Source organism: Triplophysa rosa, linkage group LG20 (genome assembly GCF_024868665.1).
Source record: "Triplophysa rosa linkage group LG20, Trosa_1v2, whole genome shotgun sequence".
NCBI classification, from domain to species: domain Eukaryota; kingdom Metazoa; phylum Chordata; class Actinopteri; order Cypriniformes; family Nemacheilidae; genus Triplophysa; species Triplophysa rosa.
The window spans coordinates 15485843-15503760 of NC_079909.1; the positions used below are offsets into that span (position 1 = coordinate 15485843).

General features: G+C 39.9%; 1 protein-coding gene across 16 annotated transcripts in view; it reads left to right on the top strand.

Annotated features, from left to right (window-relative positions):
• Positions 1–17918, top strand: part of cacna1ab (calcium channel, voltage-dependent, P/Q type, alpha 1A subunit, b) — a 107736-nt gene that overhangs the window by 44295 nt on the left and 45523 nt on the right. For 14 of the 16 annotated variants that reach the window (XM_057361869.1, XM_057361863.1, XM_057361853.1 and 11 more), the window contains 15 exons: positions 11343–11434; positions 11829–11981; positions 12094–12281; positions 12383–12486; positions 13207–13322; positions 13495–13530; positions 13642–13731; positions 14153–14359; positions 15016–15128; positions 15275–15387; positions 16041–16172; positions 16256–16328; positions 16487–16604; positions 16699–16766; positions 16965–17071. In XM_057361869.1, coding sequence (XP_057217852.1) covers positions 11343–11434; positions 11829–11981; positions 12094–12281; positions 12383–12486; positions 13207–13322; positions 13495–13530; positions 13642–13731; positions 14153–14359; positions 15016–15128; positions 15275–15387; positions 16041–16172; positions 16256–16328; positions 16487–16604; positions 16699–16766; positions 16965–17071 — 1710 coding nt within the window. The remainder of the gene's footprint in view (positions 1–11342; positions 11435–11828; positions 11982–12093; positions 12282–12382; positions 12487–13206; positions 13323–13494; positions 13531–13641; positions 13732–14152; positions 14360–15015; positions 15129–15274; positions 15388–16040; positions 16173–16255; positions 16329–16486; positions 16605–16698; positions 16767–16964; positions 17072–17918) is intronic. The other 2 variants (XM_057361854.1, XM_057361865.1) reach the window with 1 other exon arrangement.

The following is a 17918-nucleotide window of genomic DNA, read 5'->3' on the forward strand; positions in this document are numbered from 1 at the left end:
AAAGCAAAGCTGTTTACACAGCAGAGGTCTGGTTGGACAACAGGCTCCCTCGTACCTTAATGAGCACATACACACACACACACACACACGCACATACACACGCACACACACACACACACACACATACATGCACACCTTTTAGAGTGAATTCTCAGACACAGGGCAGATCACAGCAGCACTGTAGGGAGCAACCATCAGGCCACATCTGAAATGTCACCTCGCAGAGAGAGAGAGAAAGAGAGAGAGAGAGAGAGAGAGAGAAAGACGGGTGTGTGTGGGGGGTGTTGTAGTATTGCAGTGCTAAAGAAGGCAGGGTCATGTGACTCCATTAATCTATTCCCTTGGGCTTTGGAGTATTGGAAAATGAGAGAGAGAGAGGGGTGTTGATGTGGAAAGAAGTGTTGCTGGTGGATTGTGCTTGAAGAAGAGAGAGGAGAACAGAGTGAACAGCTTATGAAAGTGAAAATCCTACCAAAAACACAAGCATTTGGTTAAGCATACCTGTATTGTTCACCACAACAGAATGTTGGTCAAACAGCAATCAAGGTCTACGTAATGTAATTCTGACATCATTCACGAATCATCATGCTGGTCTAACTTCATGTTATTTTCTTTTTCGATGGAACACACGAAACAAAATGTACATGAGTGAAAGTAACCTTTCATTGTAAGGAAGAGTCAACATTGTTCAAAGGGTGAATAAACAGTGACAGAATTCAAATTTTTGGATGACATTTTGAAAGTCTGGTAGGCATCCAAAACCATGCCGGTCATATGTAAAGAATGAGGAGGGAAACAGCACGGTGGTTATATGTGCAAGGAAAGACTGGTGTGAATGGGGGAGGGAAGGATGAGAAGAACATACAGGAGCAAAGCGAGCAGGGGCAAAAGATGTGTTTGTTAGTGTGTGTGCGTGTGTTTTCGATAGCTGCTGCAGTAACCTGCTTTTCACTACTGCAGATGATCAATCAAGCAGCTCTGCTTTTAGTCGCAGCAGATCCACATGCGCAGCTGCAAACATGCCTAATCATTAACTACATCTTCAATACACCCATTTTTACTCACCGTTGACTGCTGTGTGAGCACATTGGACACATTTGTAAGCATCAGCTGGCTTTCACAGTGGTGTGTGTATGTGTGTGTTAGAGAAAAAGAGCTTCACTTTGATGATAAAATGCATCCTTCTTCTTGCTGCTTCCTGCTGCTTTGATTTATATTTACAGTCAGACTCCTAGACACCTTTACTCGCTGAAAGCAGGTTGTTGTAGCGTTGTTCAGTCTGAGATCCATAAAGAAGCATTACCAGAGGAAGTGTTGCTCTGTAGTCTTTTGTAATGTACAGTCTACATTTTTTGAGATTTATTTTGATTAAGGGTGTTGGTTAAGGGCTGCAGTATTCTCCCGAGAGCCTATCCATCTTCTCAGAAACTCTAGTTGTACATTTTAGTTTCACATCACAGATTTGACATCAAGACGTCAATGAAGCGTGATGGCAGAGCGACATACCCTCATGACACCCGTGAGTGGAGTTTGTTACTGGTCACAGTGAGGTCATCGCTCACGGTGGCAATCTAGAGCTTATCCTGATCGAACATCACTGAACTATTTCACATTGGTATTTGAGATGATGTCGTTTTTTTTTTCTTTTCGTTTTTTAGCTTGAGTCCGAGTCTGATAGCGTCTGTAAATTCAAGTAAAAACAACTGAAGGGTCTATTTGCAAAACAGATAACTCTGTTTTTAAACATTTTTAGAAGTCATGTTTTATTATGTTATCATGCTTTTTTGTGTTTTATTGTGTTAGTTAACTGTATGTTTATTATTATTATTTAATCAAAACAACCCAACTGCAGTTTGATTGATATTACTTGGAATGTACAATAAAAACATGATTTTTGATTTTTTTTTAAACTCTTCAAATATTACAATGTCTTATAGACGGTTTCAGCGGCTATCATAAACATTGTTATGCAAACTTCACTTCCAGTAGACCTCCGCAACGAATCGTTAACTGTTGAGTAGTGTGAATGTAATTTAATACAATTAATATACAATAAAATAATAATATCAATTAATACTAATATCAATTCAATTTAAAATAAATTATTATATTATAACGAAACACAGACCGGAAGTTAACTTGGGGCCAGGTGCGTGCGTCTGATGAAACTGTCTATATGCTGTATTTATAATGAGGTCCAGGCCACAATGAAATTTCTTTTAATGAAACGTATTTTAAAAAAGACATTTACATATTAAACAAAGTATGGGTATTTGTAATATTTTAAGTAAAGTATTTAAGACTCCAATATTTCTACAGTAGATTACCAATTGACTATAAGCAAATTGACTTTTATTTACGGTAAATGTGTACCATTTATTAGTACTTTCATTTTCAACCAAGAACGTTATTAATTCTCTCTTACAGTCTGTATTAACATTGCCACTGCTTGTGTGTGTGTTGCCAATGTACAGCTCTTACTTGGCAGATTCCTGAGTCGTGACTGCGCTGGCTATTGGCTGCATGCTTCGTGCCAATCTGTGACTTCACTACTGGCACATACAGCGGATAGAGGCAGAGAGGAAAAGAGTGAGGAGAAGTGAGAGATAGATAGAGAGAGAGAGCATAACACCACGGTTTAGCCTGTAGAAGACTTCAGAATTTCTCAGCTTCGGACACACCTTAGCGCTGCCATGCGCAGCTGTTTCCATAGCGATGTTATATAATAAGAGAGAACTGCTGAAGGCCAGAGAAGACAACGCTTGTCATTCTCTCTAATTCTATCTATTTACCCATCTCTATCTGTCTGCACATATATCCACTCATTTTAATGCTATGAGGAAGATGACAGTTTAAACGGTAATGTGGACCAAGGGCGGCAGTGTATTCTGTGCTTTTTTGTGTGTTTGCCCGTGTGTGTGTAAGCATTATAAAGCATTAGTTTGTTTTAAGCATTTGTTTATTAAGCAGTTAACGAAAAGCTCTAACATTAAGCCGTGGTGTTCATGCAGGTGACATCTAACAAAAATGTACTGCTCTGAGGTTTGTCTTTCAAAGCTCTGGAGACGCAATATAGTGATCTGTTATGTTTCATTTAAAGTAGTGTGACCATACTTGCCCTTTTTCTGGGACACGTCCTGCCCAGGATTTCAGCTGCGTCCTCTAGAGGTCGCATTTGTCGATCGTATACTCATCGAGGTTTATTGTTTCAGGTTTTATTTCAGAGAAGCAACCGCTACATTTCAAGGTAAGAATGAAACTACAAAGATTACATCTTAAGAGAAATACATGTTCATTTTAAAATGTTTTTTTTAACTGAAATGAGACGACCTCGATGATGGAACTTCCGGAGGACGCAGCTGAAATCCTGCGCAGGACGTGTCCTGGAAAAATGGCACGTATGGTCACCCTAATTTAAAGATGAAGTGTACATTGAAACATGCCATTTATAAGTTGATTTCTATAAAAAGCGTAAAATCTGGTGATTTTGTTCTGTAGTATCAACTCTGTTTCAGATGATTCTCATATAAGCGTTTCTTAAGAAAAAGAAAAATGGTACCAAACAAGGCAAATGATAACTGTCAAGGTATCAAAGTCTGCAATTGATAGATTTCAATATGAATGGTATAGCTTTACTAGTCGCATTCACTTTTGTTGTGGCAAACGTGGTTATCCTCTGGAACTTTAGAAGAGACACGTGAGAGTACTCTGGTCTGTTTCCCTGGTGAAAAATGAAAGAAGCTATGCACATTGCTCTGTTAGAGAGAAACAAGATGTTAAAGATTTCATTCATGACTTTTCTTTCCTTTTGGATGATTTACAGTCATGGCTTGCATATTCCGTCCCTGTTCCAGCTCTCTTCTCCGCATCATTTCCTGTCATTTTGCTAATATGGCTATTAAAAAGTGCCCAAAATATCTCAAATTAAAAATGAACGTGTGTGACTGTGTATGTGTCTGTGTCTGTATGAGTATGAAATCTTTTTTGAGAATGTGTCCAGGAAAAAACGTGTGTTAACGTAATTGTTGCACAGACCGGACACTAGGTTAAAAGCGTGTTTCAGGAATAGATGCACTTTAAGTGAAGTGTGTATGTGTCTGTAGATGTTAGGATAAGTGTGTTAGTGTTTGTGCTTTAGTGTGTGTGTGTGGTTAAGGCCCATATGGAGGTGAAGGGAAGGATGTCTTTCTCTAAATGACTGCAGAGCAATAATAATAATGGAAGTGATGGCAATGGTACAATATTCACACAGGTAGAAAACCTCTCTCTTTCTCTCTTCGGCAGAGTTGAAGGGAGAGGTGGGAGAACACAAGGGTGCAGGGGAACACGGCTGCTTGGTAACAAGAAACAGAAAGGACGTGAGGAGGGAGAGGGAATGACCATCAGCTGTGTTGAGAACAGCAGGAACAAACTAATGCCAAAACTTACCGCCATGTTTCTAGGTTGTTGCCAGGGCTTTAGTATGCTGTTGCTAGGCTGAGCTGGGTAGTTTTTAGATGGTTGCTTGGGTGTTCTGGGTGGTTAGAAATATGGCTGGTGGTTAGAAAAATGTTTTCTTCCCCTGTTTTCACATCCATTGGATAAGAAATAGTTTAACGTTAAGTTAAGCAATCAGGGTTAATGCCTGTTAAAGGGATAGTTCACCCAAAAATGAAAATTATGTTATACTAACCCTCGTCATTTCACCGAATGGCGGTACCCATTGACTTGCATTGGTTTTGTGTTCATTTTGTCAGCTATTTTTTATTTTAGTCTTAGTTTTAGTCCCACGACAAATCTACTTTTGAGTTTTTATCTTATTTAGTCATTCATGTCCTGTTTTTGTTTAGTCAAGTTTAGTCGACTAAATGTCTTGGCATTTTCATCTCGTTTTAGTCAATACAAACTTTTCGTCACATTTTCGTCATGCTGTATAAGGGTTAAAATGATAAAAATAGTTATTTTGCTCAAATATTATAATCACAGTGATTGTTGTTGTTTGAGAAATTTGTTTTTATATTATATAAGTATCTTTCAACAATAAGCACAAATCAATAGAATGTTAAATCATGTGCATCATTCAACTTCATCTAGCCTTATCTAAGAAGTATTTCCACAGAGGTTTGATAAGTGCATAGGCCTATCCAACCTCTCCCTTAAGTTCTCCCGCAAATTACTAGTGTCTTTCCGATGCCCGCAAAATATTGACAATTCCCCGGAAACAACGCGACTGACCGTGAAGGAGAACATATAATTTTTAACCTTTCATCCCTGTTTGGGGGATCTGAACTCCTGTTATCTGGCGACCGCAAACATGAATGCTCGTACAGTAGAGGCCAGCACAAAAATCTGTAATATTTAACTTCTATTTTTTTCGACAAAGACTACAAAGAGTTTTTGGGTAAGCTTTTATTTTTATATATTCTAGTCTCATCATTTTTCATCAACGATATCCTATGCTGGTATAGTCTTAAGCCCTATTCGCACGGGATTAGTATTACCTGGGGACCTCGTGTGATTTAGAAATTGCCTCCCCACATCTGTATTTCATGTGGCGCATTCGCACGGGATAAGTGAAGCCTGTGATTTTACTCAAATTTACGGACTTATTTCCCGGATATCAGAGGTGTAAAGAGTACCTGAAAACATACTTGCGTAAAAGTACTGATACCTTGCAGTGAAAATTACATTACAAGTAACAAGTCACGAATTCCTAAACGACTTGAGAAAATGACAAAATTCAAAGCCTTTTTGCACTGGACATGCTGGTTTTGGCATTATTGCCGGCTGCAGTCATGTCCTCTTCCCACATAAAACACCAGCGATGTCAACAACCTGATAATGCACCCGCATTCGCATAAAGAAATGCACAAGATATAGTACCTTCAATGCCCTGTAAATGGCAACATTGCTTCTTCTGACGCAGAAATAAACTGCTGCATATAAAGTTAGGTGCCGTGCAAAATGTAATGTGTAATTGCATTAGTCATTACTAATGTAGTGGAGTAAAGAAGATACATTTATTCAAAAATGTAGTCAAGTAGAGAGTAAAAGTTGCGAATATCTTTAATACTAGCCAAAAAGATACTTAAGTACAGTAACTAATTACATTTACTCCAATACTTTACACCACTGCCGAATATGATGGCAAGGCTTTGCGTATAGTTTGTATATATAGTTGTGTATAATGTTATGACCATACCGGCCAGCATATGAGACCAGCGATCGCGCTCCGGGATCTCCCTCTGTAGGGGAGTTTCACGAGAGAAATAACAAAACGGGAGATACTACCGGCCAAAACGGCAGTGCTTCATAATATCAAAACACTTTAACACAGCCTACATTATTCGCGAACAATGGATAAAACTTTGAAAAATAATATAGAAGCCCGCCAAATCACAGAGACGCACGGGACTAATGTTATCAAAGGACCTCGTGTTCGGCGAAATATGGTAGGTAATTTGCGGGGGAATTTTTACTTTACAAATTACAGACATGGCCGATTCACGCGGGAAGTGAATGGGTACCGCCGTTGTTCGGTTACCAACATTCTTCAAAATAGATTATTTTGTGTTCTGCAGAATAAAGTCATACAGGTTTGAAATGATAAGAGGGTGAGTAAATGATGACAGAATTTTCATTTTTGGGTGAACTATCCCTTTAATCCCAGATTCTTATCCCGGAGCAGTGATAGTGATGCTTTACTTAGCAACTCCTAGAACGATGATAAGCAGAAAGCCAGGTCAAGAAACAATATCAGGGAATTATGTAATATCCATCTATCTCAACATCTTCTTCCCATAGCTGAAAATGGACTCTCAGCAGCCCGTAGCTAGTCCAGATCAGATCAAACCCTTCTTACAGAAGGAAGAGATGAGAAGCTAACAAACAAATATATTCCAGTTCCTTGATGCATACATGAGACCTACTTTACAAACTCTGGCTCCGAAAACGAGATATCTGATACCAGATCCCTGTCGCACTCCCTAAACAAACACCCTCACATACAGCACAAATGCACCATATTCCCAGATGCACAGGCCTGAGTGTACAGCATTGAATAATGTAGAGTTCGACTGCATATCAGAATGACCTAGATTCAGCACGAACGAGATGCGAGAGGATTCCTGCGCTCCTCCTGTTGTAATGCAGGAACCAGCAGATGTACGACGTCTCAGACGGCAACAAGCCCGGTAACCACCTGCATGTGAATGCATATGTAAGCGGGGAGAGGTTTTACTGCACACAAATGAGGACGACTTTATCCGCTTGCTCTTTAAACTGCGTACCATGTGTGATACAGTGTCTGGTCAGAGTATTCTTGGTGTATTAAAGGGGGAGAGAGTGGAGATCAATCAAAAGGGGACCCTATATGTTTCACTGCTGGCCTGGTTGCCGCGGCAATAGCGAGATTCCATCAATGACACAGGGCCGTTGCTGCGGCAACGGTTATGAATGAGAGGAGGTTGGTAACCGTGGAGACTTCCTAAAGAGGATTCGCCGGTTGCTATGGTGATGCCGTGAATGGGGAGAGACCTGGTGGCGTGATGTTGGAGAGAGACTTCCACGTCATCTTCATTTAATTTAATTGTTTATTTTGTAGTTCAAATAGGCTGCAGGTATAAGACAACACAGAAGCATTAATTATTTTTCCTAAACACAACATTAAGCACACACACACGAATATCTAGAGAATATCTAAATGTTCACTTATTACTTTGTTAACTTCTGCTTAGAACAGGAAATCACAAATGAGATTTTCTAAATATCTTAATTGTTTTTCTGAGACAGCAGTCCAAATAAATGGAGAACAAATTGAGACTTAGAGGGATAGTTCATCCAAAAATACAAATTTGTCATTGTTTATTCATCCTCATGTCACACAAAAAGTATATGACTATTTCTTCTGTGGAACACAAAAGAAGATATTTTGAAAAACGTCTCAGTGGGTTTTTAATACATGGGAAGTCAATGGGGTCCAGCGTTATTTGGTTACCAACGTTCTTTAAAATATTTTCTTTTGTGTTCTGCAGACTACAGCACGAGCACACAATACATCATTGCATTTTCCCTGCATAAGTGTTGAACAATATAAGTTTGTGTCGTTTACCTTCACGTATGCGCCGATGCCTCAGTTTCACCTACCGTGTGCGGTTCATGTCCAGCATCAGTTTCAAACGATCTCCAAATCCAGCGTTATATCCCCCGTTTATATAACATTCCTCACCGAAATGCAGTGAACAAACAAACACAGCTGAACTTCGCGAGCGCAGTGCTCTCTTTCTCCAGCTGGTTGATGTGTGTGCATGCTCCTTCTCCCGCTCTTCCTGGTTGACACGTGGGTGTGCTCTTTCATCTCGCTCTCGCTGGTTGACGTGTGGGCGTGCTTTTCCAGGAAAATTGTCCAATAAGGGACTAAGAAAAGTTGCTAAGTAAGGGAATTTCATGTTCGAAAAAAAACTTTCCGAAATACGAACGCAGGGGGAGTGTATTGAGCACAGAAATACTACGTCATACGTCCAACTCGTTTTTTGACAAGTTGACCATGTCAAGCATGAGAAGCCAGCACGTTTAACATTGCAAAGAAGTATTATGTATGATTGTAACTCTTCTTAATTTGTGTCTTTAATAAAAAACGTATTTGACAAACATTGCAAAGAAGTCAGAATGCATGAAACACTGTGTCACAAAGTTTCACAATTTGTAGGGAAATTTGTCAAATTTGGGCTCTCACAAGTATAGCCAAAACTGTAAGCATACACACATTGTGATGTGCAAACGTTTAAACACATATAACATCTCTTAAGCTTCAAAAGATACAAAGAGTGATAAACAATTGCATAGAGAATGAGAAAGTGTAGATGAATAGGCAGCAAAAAGAGGAATCCCTTACATCAGTGTTTGTACTCTGATTGATTGTCAGATTTTCCCCAGCAGACCGAGGCCTTGTCACTCCTTTCCAGCACCTGCTTTTTCTCTGCGAATCCCTCGCTCCCTTCCTATATCTCACCATGTCATCCTCGTCTCCCTGGGTGGGGGGCTTTCTTATTCCCCGTTGTATTCCCTCTCTATCCGTTGCTCTGTCATTCTCAGGGCTAACTGTGTGTCTTTCAATCTTTCCTCTCCAAGGCGTCCAAAATCGCACTTTACTCCCTTCAGAGAATGCTTCAACTGTCCCTTAGAAAGAGGTGACTGTAGTAGACAGCAGTGTGACTGTCATGAAAAAAGTGGAGGACCTTGATGGTCAGATTGCCATGAGGTCAGAAAAACAACTAGCCTTGAAATAGCTTTCCAGCTTGGATTTATTAATGTCATAGATACTTGTATGATACTTTTCAAACGTATATACAATGCATACACACATACTGTACCGTCCGTCTCGAATGTGCACACATGCGCACGTCAGTCCACTCTTCCATCAAATTTACCGCAGGCCTTTTAGTGTGTTGTAGAATATTAGCGCAGTCAGGGCTCTGGTATTCGACTGCACTAATAGAAGGTAAAGTGTTCTTCACCGGCGGACCTGGAGGCAGTTTATTCCTTCCCGCATCTAAGTTTCCACTGTTCCACGAAATAAAATGTAAACTGATCTTTATCACCAGCCTAAGCGCTTCAGTCCTGATATCAGATCAGTTCTGAGTTTCAAATGCAGATTTGCGCGTACTGCGAGCACCTGTCCGTCTCGGTCTTATTGATCACGCAAGATGGGTCATAAATAGGTGTTATTGGTTATGCGAGACAGCAGATATCTGTAAATTAATTACTGACAGTTCCATCCAGAGATCTCAATTGGTTTTGGTAAAAGGGGGCATGGCTTTGCCCTTCTGTGATCAGGTTTTCCATTTCATAAATGATTAAGGTTCAGTTGTGAATATTCGAGACAGAACCAATGGGGTTGGCGCCACATAGAATCTCATTCTCAAAACTTTATTGCGGCGTATGACATCACGAAATAACTAATATGATTCTGGCCATTGATTGAATTAGTCACAATGTGCTTGACAATTGAACAGGCTTAACAGGAAGAGCTGAAAAAGCATTAAAGAATGAGTCAGGAGACGAGTTTGCTGCGTTCTGCCCAGCCTCCATCAAGTCTGTCCTTTCTTTCGGCATTTGTAGGTGTCTGCGACGCGTGATGGCGGAGCAGTTAAAGGCCTATTGTCTGAGCCTGGTGCTTTATGTCATAACCATTAATGAATGAGCTCTGAGCAACATTGGCATAGATGCATATGCAGGTGAAAGGAAAGTTTTTCCTTTGGGTTTTTGAAAAGTTTCACGTACACAGCGTTATCAAAACTGTCTGCATTTACACGGATCCAGGAAAACGGATAAAAACGCTGTAGTATGCACGCCAGGCCAGTGGATGGCGATGTTGTTGTGTAGAGAAACAGGACGTGCCTTGGCACATACACATGCACATTTATAAGGCAAAAGTGCTTTTTAATACCGTTGGTCGACATATATGTGTGTTTAAAGTCTGGCGAATGTAAATAGTGTGTCTCCACTGGTCTTATTGGTGCAGCAAATCCACATTTTGCTGGGGAAACGTTAATACATAGTCGAGCAGCGAGAGCTCACAGTACGGGAAGCCGCCATATTGTTTTTGCTATACTCGCGCGACTGAGCGCGTAATACGCATGCGCGTGACGTCTTCAAAAGTTTGCGTTTTCAGTCCCCCAAAACACCGTTTCCGTCTAACAAACGGCCAAGACGCATATATTTTTTTGCGTTTTCAGTTGAAAATGGTCTCGTGTAAACTGCCCCTAAAAGTAATGTAAACAGAACAGAAGAACAGAACATTACTTAACCTTTTAATAAGAAGTACACTTGTTACAAAATTGCAAATGGTTTAAAAAACAATATTGAAGAAGTCATTTGTATTTCATTTTGTATTGTCGAAATACTCCCATCGTACTGGCACAGAAGCGCACGCGTAAAGATCAGACCATCAGACCGGTGTGTGATGTGAGAACAGAGCAGTGTCTGATCAATTATTCATCTGCGATTGACCTCTTCTCACAGTATTGTATGTGTGCGTTTACTTTTATTCCAGTTTGCACCATTATATATTTATGTATAGCAAGTGTATGTATCTATGCAAACGCACATGTTTACATACATTTGCATTGGTAAGAGATTATTGATGACCTTTAGAATGGCCCTGATACTCAAATGATATACTGTACGTATGGAAGAGCAAAAGGGAGATGAAACTGCTCTTGTATAAATTGGGTTTAAAAATCAAGCATTAATGGAGCCCATAATACGATTTAAACATGAACTGCTTTTTGCCCCTTTCTCTCTGTCTCTCTCTCTTTCTCCTGCTGTATCTTTTTCACATTCTTTTATCCTCTCTCTTCCAGTATACTCTCCTCCGTGGGGTCAGAATTAGATCTGCGGACATTGCGAGCAGTCAGAGTGTTGCGGCCACTAAAATTAGTGTCAGGAATTCCAAGTAAGTGTTTCATCTGTCTGAGTGTATCTGTTTCTTTCTGAGCTTTGATTGTCTCGACTCTTTGCACGAGGTGAAATAATGTCATTTATGGAGGGGTGGATCAATCCTAAAGTACACTTTAAATACTGTTGTACCAAGACGATCCTATATATAAAATGTTTTGTAAATCCTTTTTTTAATAGTTTTACTTTATTTAGCATGAAAATGAATGTGAACAAAAATAAACATTCTAAAGCCATTTAAACAGAATTTGTTTGTCTGAAGTTGTATTTAATTGTTCTGTATTTTTGTTCTGTTATTGTATTATAATTGTTTTTAATATAATAAAAAACAAAACTAAACACAAAAATATATTTCTTTGTAAAAAAATATAGCTAATGCCATTACTCTCCAGGCCTGCAGGTGGTGCTAAAGTCCATTATGAAGGCCATGATTCCACTGCTGCAGATCGGTGTGCTCTTATTTGTGGCCATCCTTATGTTTGCCATCATTGGCCTGGAGTTCTACATGGGCAAATTCCACAGAACCTGCTTTGACAATATCACAGGTATGCAACATAGATGTTTACCTGCATCAGCATGTTCATTGCATGTTCTTCAAAAAAGTGACCCTCAGGTTGTTACGCTGTTCCTTAAACTTTTTGATGTTAAATTACCCAGGCGAGATATATGATGAACAGCCCTGTGGTGATTCGCTGCCCGCTCGAGCATGTCCAGAAGGAACGGATTGTAGGGAATACTGGCAAGGACCAAACTACGGCATCACACAGTTTGATAACGTCCTCTTTGCCGTGCTCACCGTTTTCCAGTGTATCACCATGGAGGGTTGGACTGATATGCTTTATTACGTAAGTTGACATTGTAACTGTTTCTGTGGATGAACATGAACATGGTTTAAAATTTGTTTGTCTTTGGTTGGTGATGTTAACTGTACGTGTGTATTTTACAGAGTAATGATGCCTTAGGCAGTGCCTGGAACTGGATGTACTTTGTTCCCCTCATCATCATCGGATCCTTCTTCATGCTCAATTTAGTGTTGGGTGTCCTCTCTGGGTAAGACCAACTGATCAAGAAACTCAAGAGAAACTTTTTTTGCTCAGAAGATTTGGTGGTGAATTCATTGATGGTATTGAATGAGTTCATATTGCAATCTTCAATTAGTTTAAATGGACAGTTCACCCAAAAATGAACATTCTATCTTCATTTACTCATCCTTAAAGGGATATTTCACAGGCAAAACAAAATTCCCAATCTTTTACTCACCCTCAAGGCATTCTGACTGAATATGAATTTCTTCTTGAAGAATAATGCAGTCGAAGTTATAATACCACGTATCATTTTACTTCCAAGCGGTAGAATGGGAGTGAATGGGCGTCGACTTTTTGAAGCTCCAAAAAGTGCATCCATCGTTCAGAGAACTGCTCGACATGGCTCTGTGGTCTTAACAAAGGTCTTCTGAAGCGAATCGATGCATTTGTTTAAGAGAAATATCCATATTGACAGCGCTAACGTTGATGTCTAGCTTCCGTTATCCCTCTGCTGCGTGTGAACCAGAGGCTTGTTTTTCCGGCAAATAACGCAGGTGTATCGTAAGTTCTGGTGACGAATGCAGCATTTTTCGTTTTGTTCCAATAGGATGTCGTCTCCTCTGCGCAGGCGCTTTCGTGACATCATATGTCATTTTTAGTTTTGGGTGAACTGTCCCTTTAACTTTAATAACATTGACAAATTGGTACACATGTATTTCAAACTGTTATTCCGTCTTCCTCAAAGTGAGTTTGCTAAAGAGAGAGAGCGTGTGGAGAACAGGAGTGAGTTCCTGAAACTCAGACGGCAGCAACAGATCGAGAGAGAGCTCAACGGGTATCTGGAGTGGATCTGCAAAGCAGGTGTGCACACAGAAGACATCAAGACAATACACATGAAAAAAGCGCTGCATAACTTAGATTTTTTTTTAGTTATCTTTATGCCTGGAGAGACCTGTGTATAAACAATACACACATTCATGCAATAACGAGAACAGAACACAATGGCTGATGTCTCTTTCTTCATTTTTTACAGAGGAGGTCATACTTGCTGAGGATGACAATGGCACTGGTGATCGTGAATTTTCTCATTTCGTGCTCGTTTTGTATTTAAACCTAAATGTGCTGTAATGAATGAAATGCCACAGTCACTCATAAACATCTGTGAATGTGTTTATGTCAGCAGGATCCCGTCGCAGGCCCACCATAAAGAAAAACAAAGCTGACCTGTTAAATCCAGAAGAAGGAGAGGACCACATGGGAGATGCAGTTGGTAGGAACATGACCACGTTTTGTGGCCCTAGTGTTTGTATACTGTCATAAAATTATATAAAAGCAAAAAGGCACGCACTTAACATGCTTAAAGGAACTGTTCACCCGAAAATAAAAACTCTGTCATCATTTACTCACCCTTGAGTTGTTCCAAGTCTGTATAAATTTCTTTGTTCTGATGAACACAGAGAAAGATATTTGGAAGAATGCTTGTAACCAAACAGTTCCTGTCACTCTTCAAAATATCTTCTTTTGTGTTCAAAAGAACAAAAAAATTCAAAAAATTTTACCAATACGGTTAACCGTAATTATATTTACGATATATCACAGCCACTTATATTCCTGACAATCTATTGTAAATATGCTAAAGCTGTCATGTAAATATACGTTCATTTCTCATGATGTCGTGTTTATATTTTCAGGTTCTCCATTTGCGCGCGCCAGCATAAAGAGCGGGATGGGCGACGGAGCACACTTAAGCAAGAAGGAGCGACGTTTTCGTTTTTTAATTCGAAAGATTGTGAAGACCCAGGCGTTCTACTGGACCGTCCTCAGCCTGGTGGGACTCAACACACTGTGTGTGGCTGTGGTGCACTATGATCAGTCCGAGTTACTGTCGGACTTCCTCTGTAAGCTGGATCTCGCTTAGGCCGGATTCACATTTCGCGTCTTTTCAGCACGCATATTTTTTATTTAAAATGTAGACGCGCGGAAATAGGGGGCGACGCGGTCACGACGCTTCGAGATGAAAAAATCTCAACTTTTCAGAAAGGCGCAAGCGCACCGCAGGTCATGTGACAACAACCAACCAGCCAATATAGACAAACTCAATGAAGATGGAGACACAGATGATCACAGCATAACTAAATCTAGCAGCATAGTTATTGCAAGGTATTTTTAGTGCATATAATCCAAATATCCTTTGTTTATACCTCCTCGTCTCAACGGCTATCGTGGCCCATGGTTGCTTAGCAACGGCAGATGCTCTGCGTGCGCAACTGCTGGAGCGCTTTGTAAAAAAGGAGAAAGCAGCGCGTCTCGCGTTTTGCGCGCGGTTTTAGACGCGAAATGTGAATCGAGCCTTACTGTTCCTAAATGACTAAATTACCTAAATGACTTGTTTTTACTATGAATCAATGTTCTGAGTGAAAGATGAACTAAGTGAGTGAAAGATGTTAATATATCACAGTTTTGAATAACAACACACTAAACACAAAGAATCACAACTTTCTTCGTATAGTTTTAAGATCACATTTCTTATCTCTCTTTCTCTTTTTTTCTCTAGATTATGCTGAGTTCATTTTTCTAGGCCTCTTTATGTCAGAGATGCTGATTAAGATGTACGGACTGGGGACGCGCCCTTATTTCCACTCCTCATTCAACTGTTTCGACTGTGCCGTGAGTGTTCTTTGCTCTTGGCCCATTTTACGTCTCGCTTTCTCTCTTACCCCTCTCCCTCTCTGCCTCTGTTTTTAACCTCCGCAAGCTGCTGACCTACATTAGATGTCGGCTTATTTGCGTTGGGATTCGACTGTGTGTTTCAGGTCATCGTTGGCAGTATATTTGAGGTGTTTTGGGCCATGGTGAAGCCGGGAACATCCTTCGGAATCAGCGTGTTACGAGCTCTGCGTCTGCTTAGGATCTTCAAAGTCACCAAGTGCGTTCTGGTCCTTTGATTTTACCTTCTGGATTTTTCATCACAAAGTTTATGTGGTGGTTTATGTGGTGTTCCTTTTTTAGGCAAATATGTAAATTCTGTCAAAACTGTAAAACCTGTTAAAAAACTTTTTTCTTCTTTGGGATACAAAAAAGAACTTAAAGGGGGTCACACACCGGAAGCGGAAGGGCCGAGTGTACACACACCGGCGCTGCCATTCCGTGCCTCTCGGCGGTGCTCCGCTACAACTCAGGACGCTGTTTTGAGTCCTGCAGCGATACATTGCGCCACTCGCATAATTTAACATTAAATTAGATGTTATTTGACTGAAATCATCTTTAATGTTCACACTGACTTCACCATAAACTGCAAGATGCATTTCTCTGTTTGGGGATAGTGGAAAAACAGCGCATTAATACAAAAAACCTCTCGATTCTACCACATTAATAACAGAGTTGTCGTAGACGTGACGCTGTGCAGCTCGGTGCTTCCGCATCCGGTGTGCGACCCCCTTTAATGTTCATGCTGTACTTCTTAGAAACTTTTAAAGTACAGAAAAGCACTACTATTTACACTAGATACAGAAAAGCACTACTATTTTTTTTCATATTTTCCCTGTTTTCAATACTATAATTTTTTCTGTTTTTTTTCAGATATTGGGCATCTCTGCGTAATCTGGTCGTTTCTCTTCTGAACTCCATGAAGTCCATCATTAGTTTACTCTTTCTCCTCTTTCTCTTCATTGTAGTCTTCGCTCTTCTTGGCATGCAACTCTTCGGTGGCCAGTCAGTATAGCTCTATTTCCTACTACACCAAGCAACTTATGTTTATAAAATGAAATGTTTCATGAATGTTATGTGCTTGCCAGGTTTAACTTTGACCAAGGCACTCCTCCCACAAACTTTGATACGTTCCCTGCTGCCATAATGACAGTGTTTCAGGTAGGCTGGTGAAGTTTGAGGCTTGTTTGGCTTGACAAATTAATCGGTTCCAAAACCAAATGAAATGAGCGATATGGCTGTGTACTTTAAGATATGTGTATGAGGCCTTCTTTTGGCCAATACTATGTGTTTTATGAACACCTGTGTATATATTTCAGATTCTAACAGGTGAGGACTGGAACGTGGTGATGTATGATGGGATTGAGTCTCAGGGAGGGGTGGAAAAAGGCATGATCTTCTCCGTATTCTTCATCGTCCTCACACTCTTTGGCAACTGTATCCTTTTTAATAATTACACACACGATCACAGAAACACATTTTATTATTAAACGTGCGATATCTACGGTTGTTTCTTAATCCGACTTTTCAGACACACTGCTGAATGTATTCTTGGCTATCGCTGTGGACAACCTGGCCAACGCTCAGGAACTAACTAAGGTAGTTCACATTCACTAGTCTCACCTGTCATACAGTAGTTGCCTTAGATTCCCATGGAACACACATACTGATAAAAATGTATAAATTAAATGCACTGTAAGTCCCTTTGAATGAAAGTGTTTGGTAAATGCATTAAATGTAAAATGTGTCTGATCTTCTGTAACTACAATGGCCGTCACTATACTGTTATTTTTCTAGGATGAACAAGAGGAAGAGGAGGCCACATCTCAGAAGATTGCTCTACAGAAAGCAAAAGAAGTGGCAGATGTCAGCCCGCTGTCTGCCGCAAACCTCTCCATCGCTGCGTGAGTTACTCAACACGCTAACAACCCCACTCTAAAACACACACACACACATTTGCCTAGCTGTTTGTATCTAAATGAAATGAAAACTTCCCATTGACTTTTTAAAGTCTTAAAGTCTCTTAAAGTTGTATTTGCATTTCTGTCAACAAATACAAATATCTAGAAAAATGTGTAGATAGATATAAAGTTAATATTAGTGATTAAAATGTGAATACAAGACACTATGAATATGCACATGCATATGCAAATGAGCCATATTACACTTACGTATACAGTATTGCCAAAAGTTCAACATGATACACAGATGTAATACAGCTCACACTTAAACTTATTACACTTAGAGACCATGCCGTATGTCACATCCAATGTGATCCAATACCAAACTGTAACTGGTGTAAATGCTACAGCCTAGTTTAGCCGAGCTGAGTTTAGTCTGTCAGCTTAACTTTAGCATTTTATTTAAGGTAATCCACTCTGATTCACTTTCACGGAGCAAAAATCCCACAGACTTGCTCAAACCTGCCTGATTATGTGTATATACTGTATATCAATTTAATTCACTTTCGGTGCCTTATAAATTGATGCTATTTATTTATAAATAAACATGCAACGTAAATTTGTGTTTGATGCTTTCATATAAGGGTGAGCACAATAATTTCTGTTTCTCCGGAAAAACATTCAATCTTTCCAGTCGTCACTTGTGTGTATGTGTCTTTCCTTTGACATGACAAAATAAACACGTAGCCTACACTGTGTCCTAACCAGAGCTGATGCGACACGGTATCAGTCTGTCTGTCACACCGAAAGCAAAAATGCTGCACAACTCATCACAATGACATCAGGACAT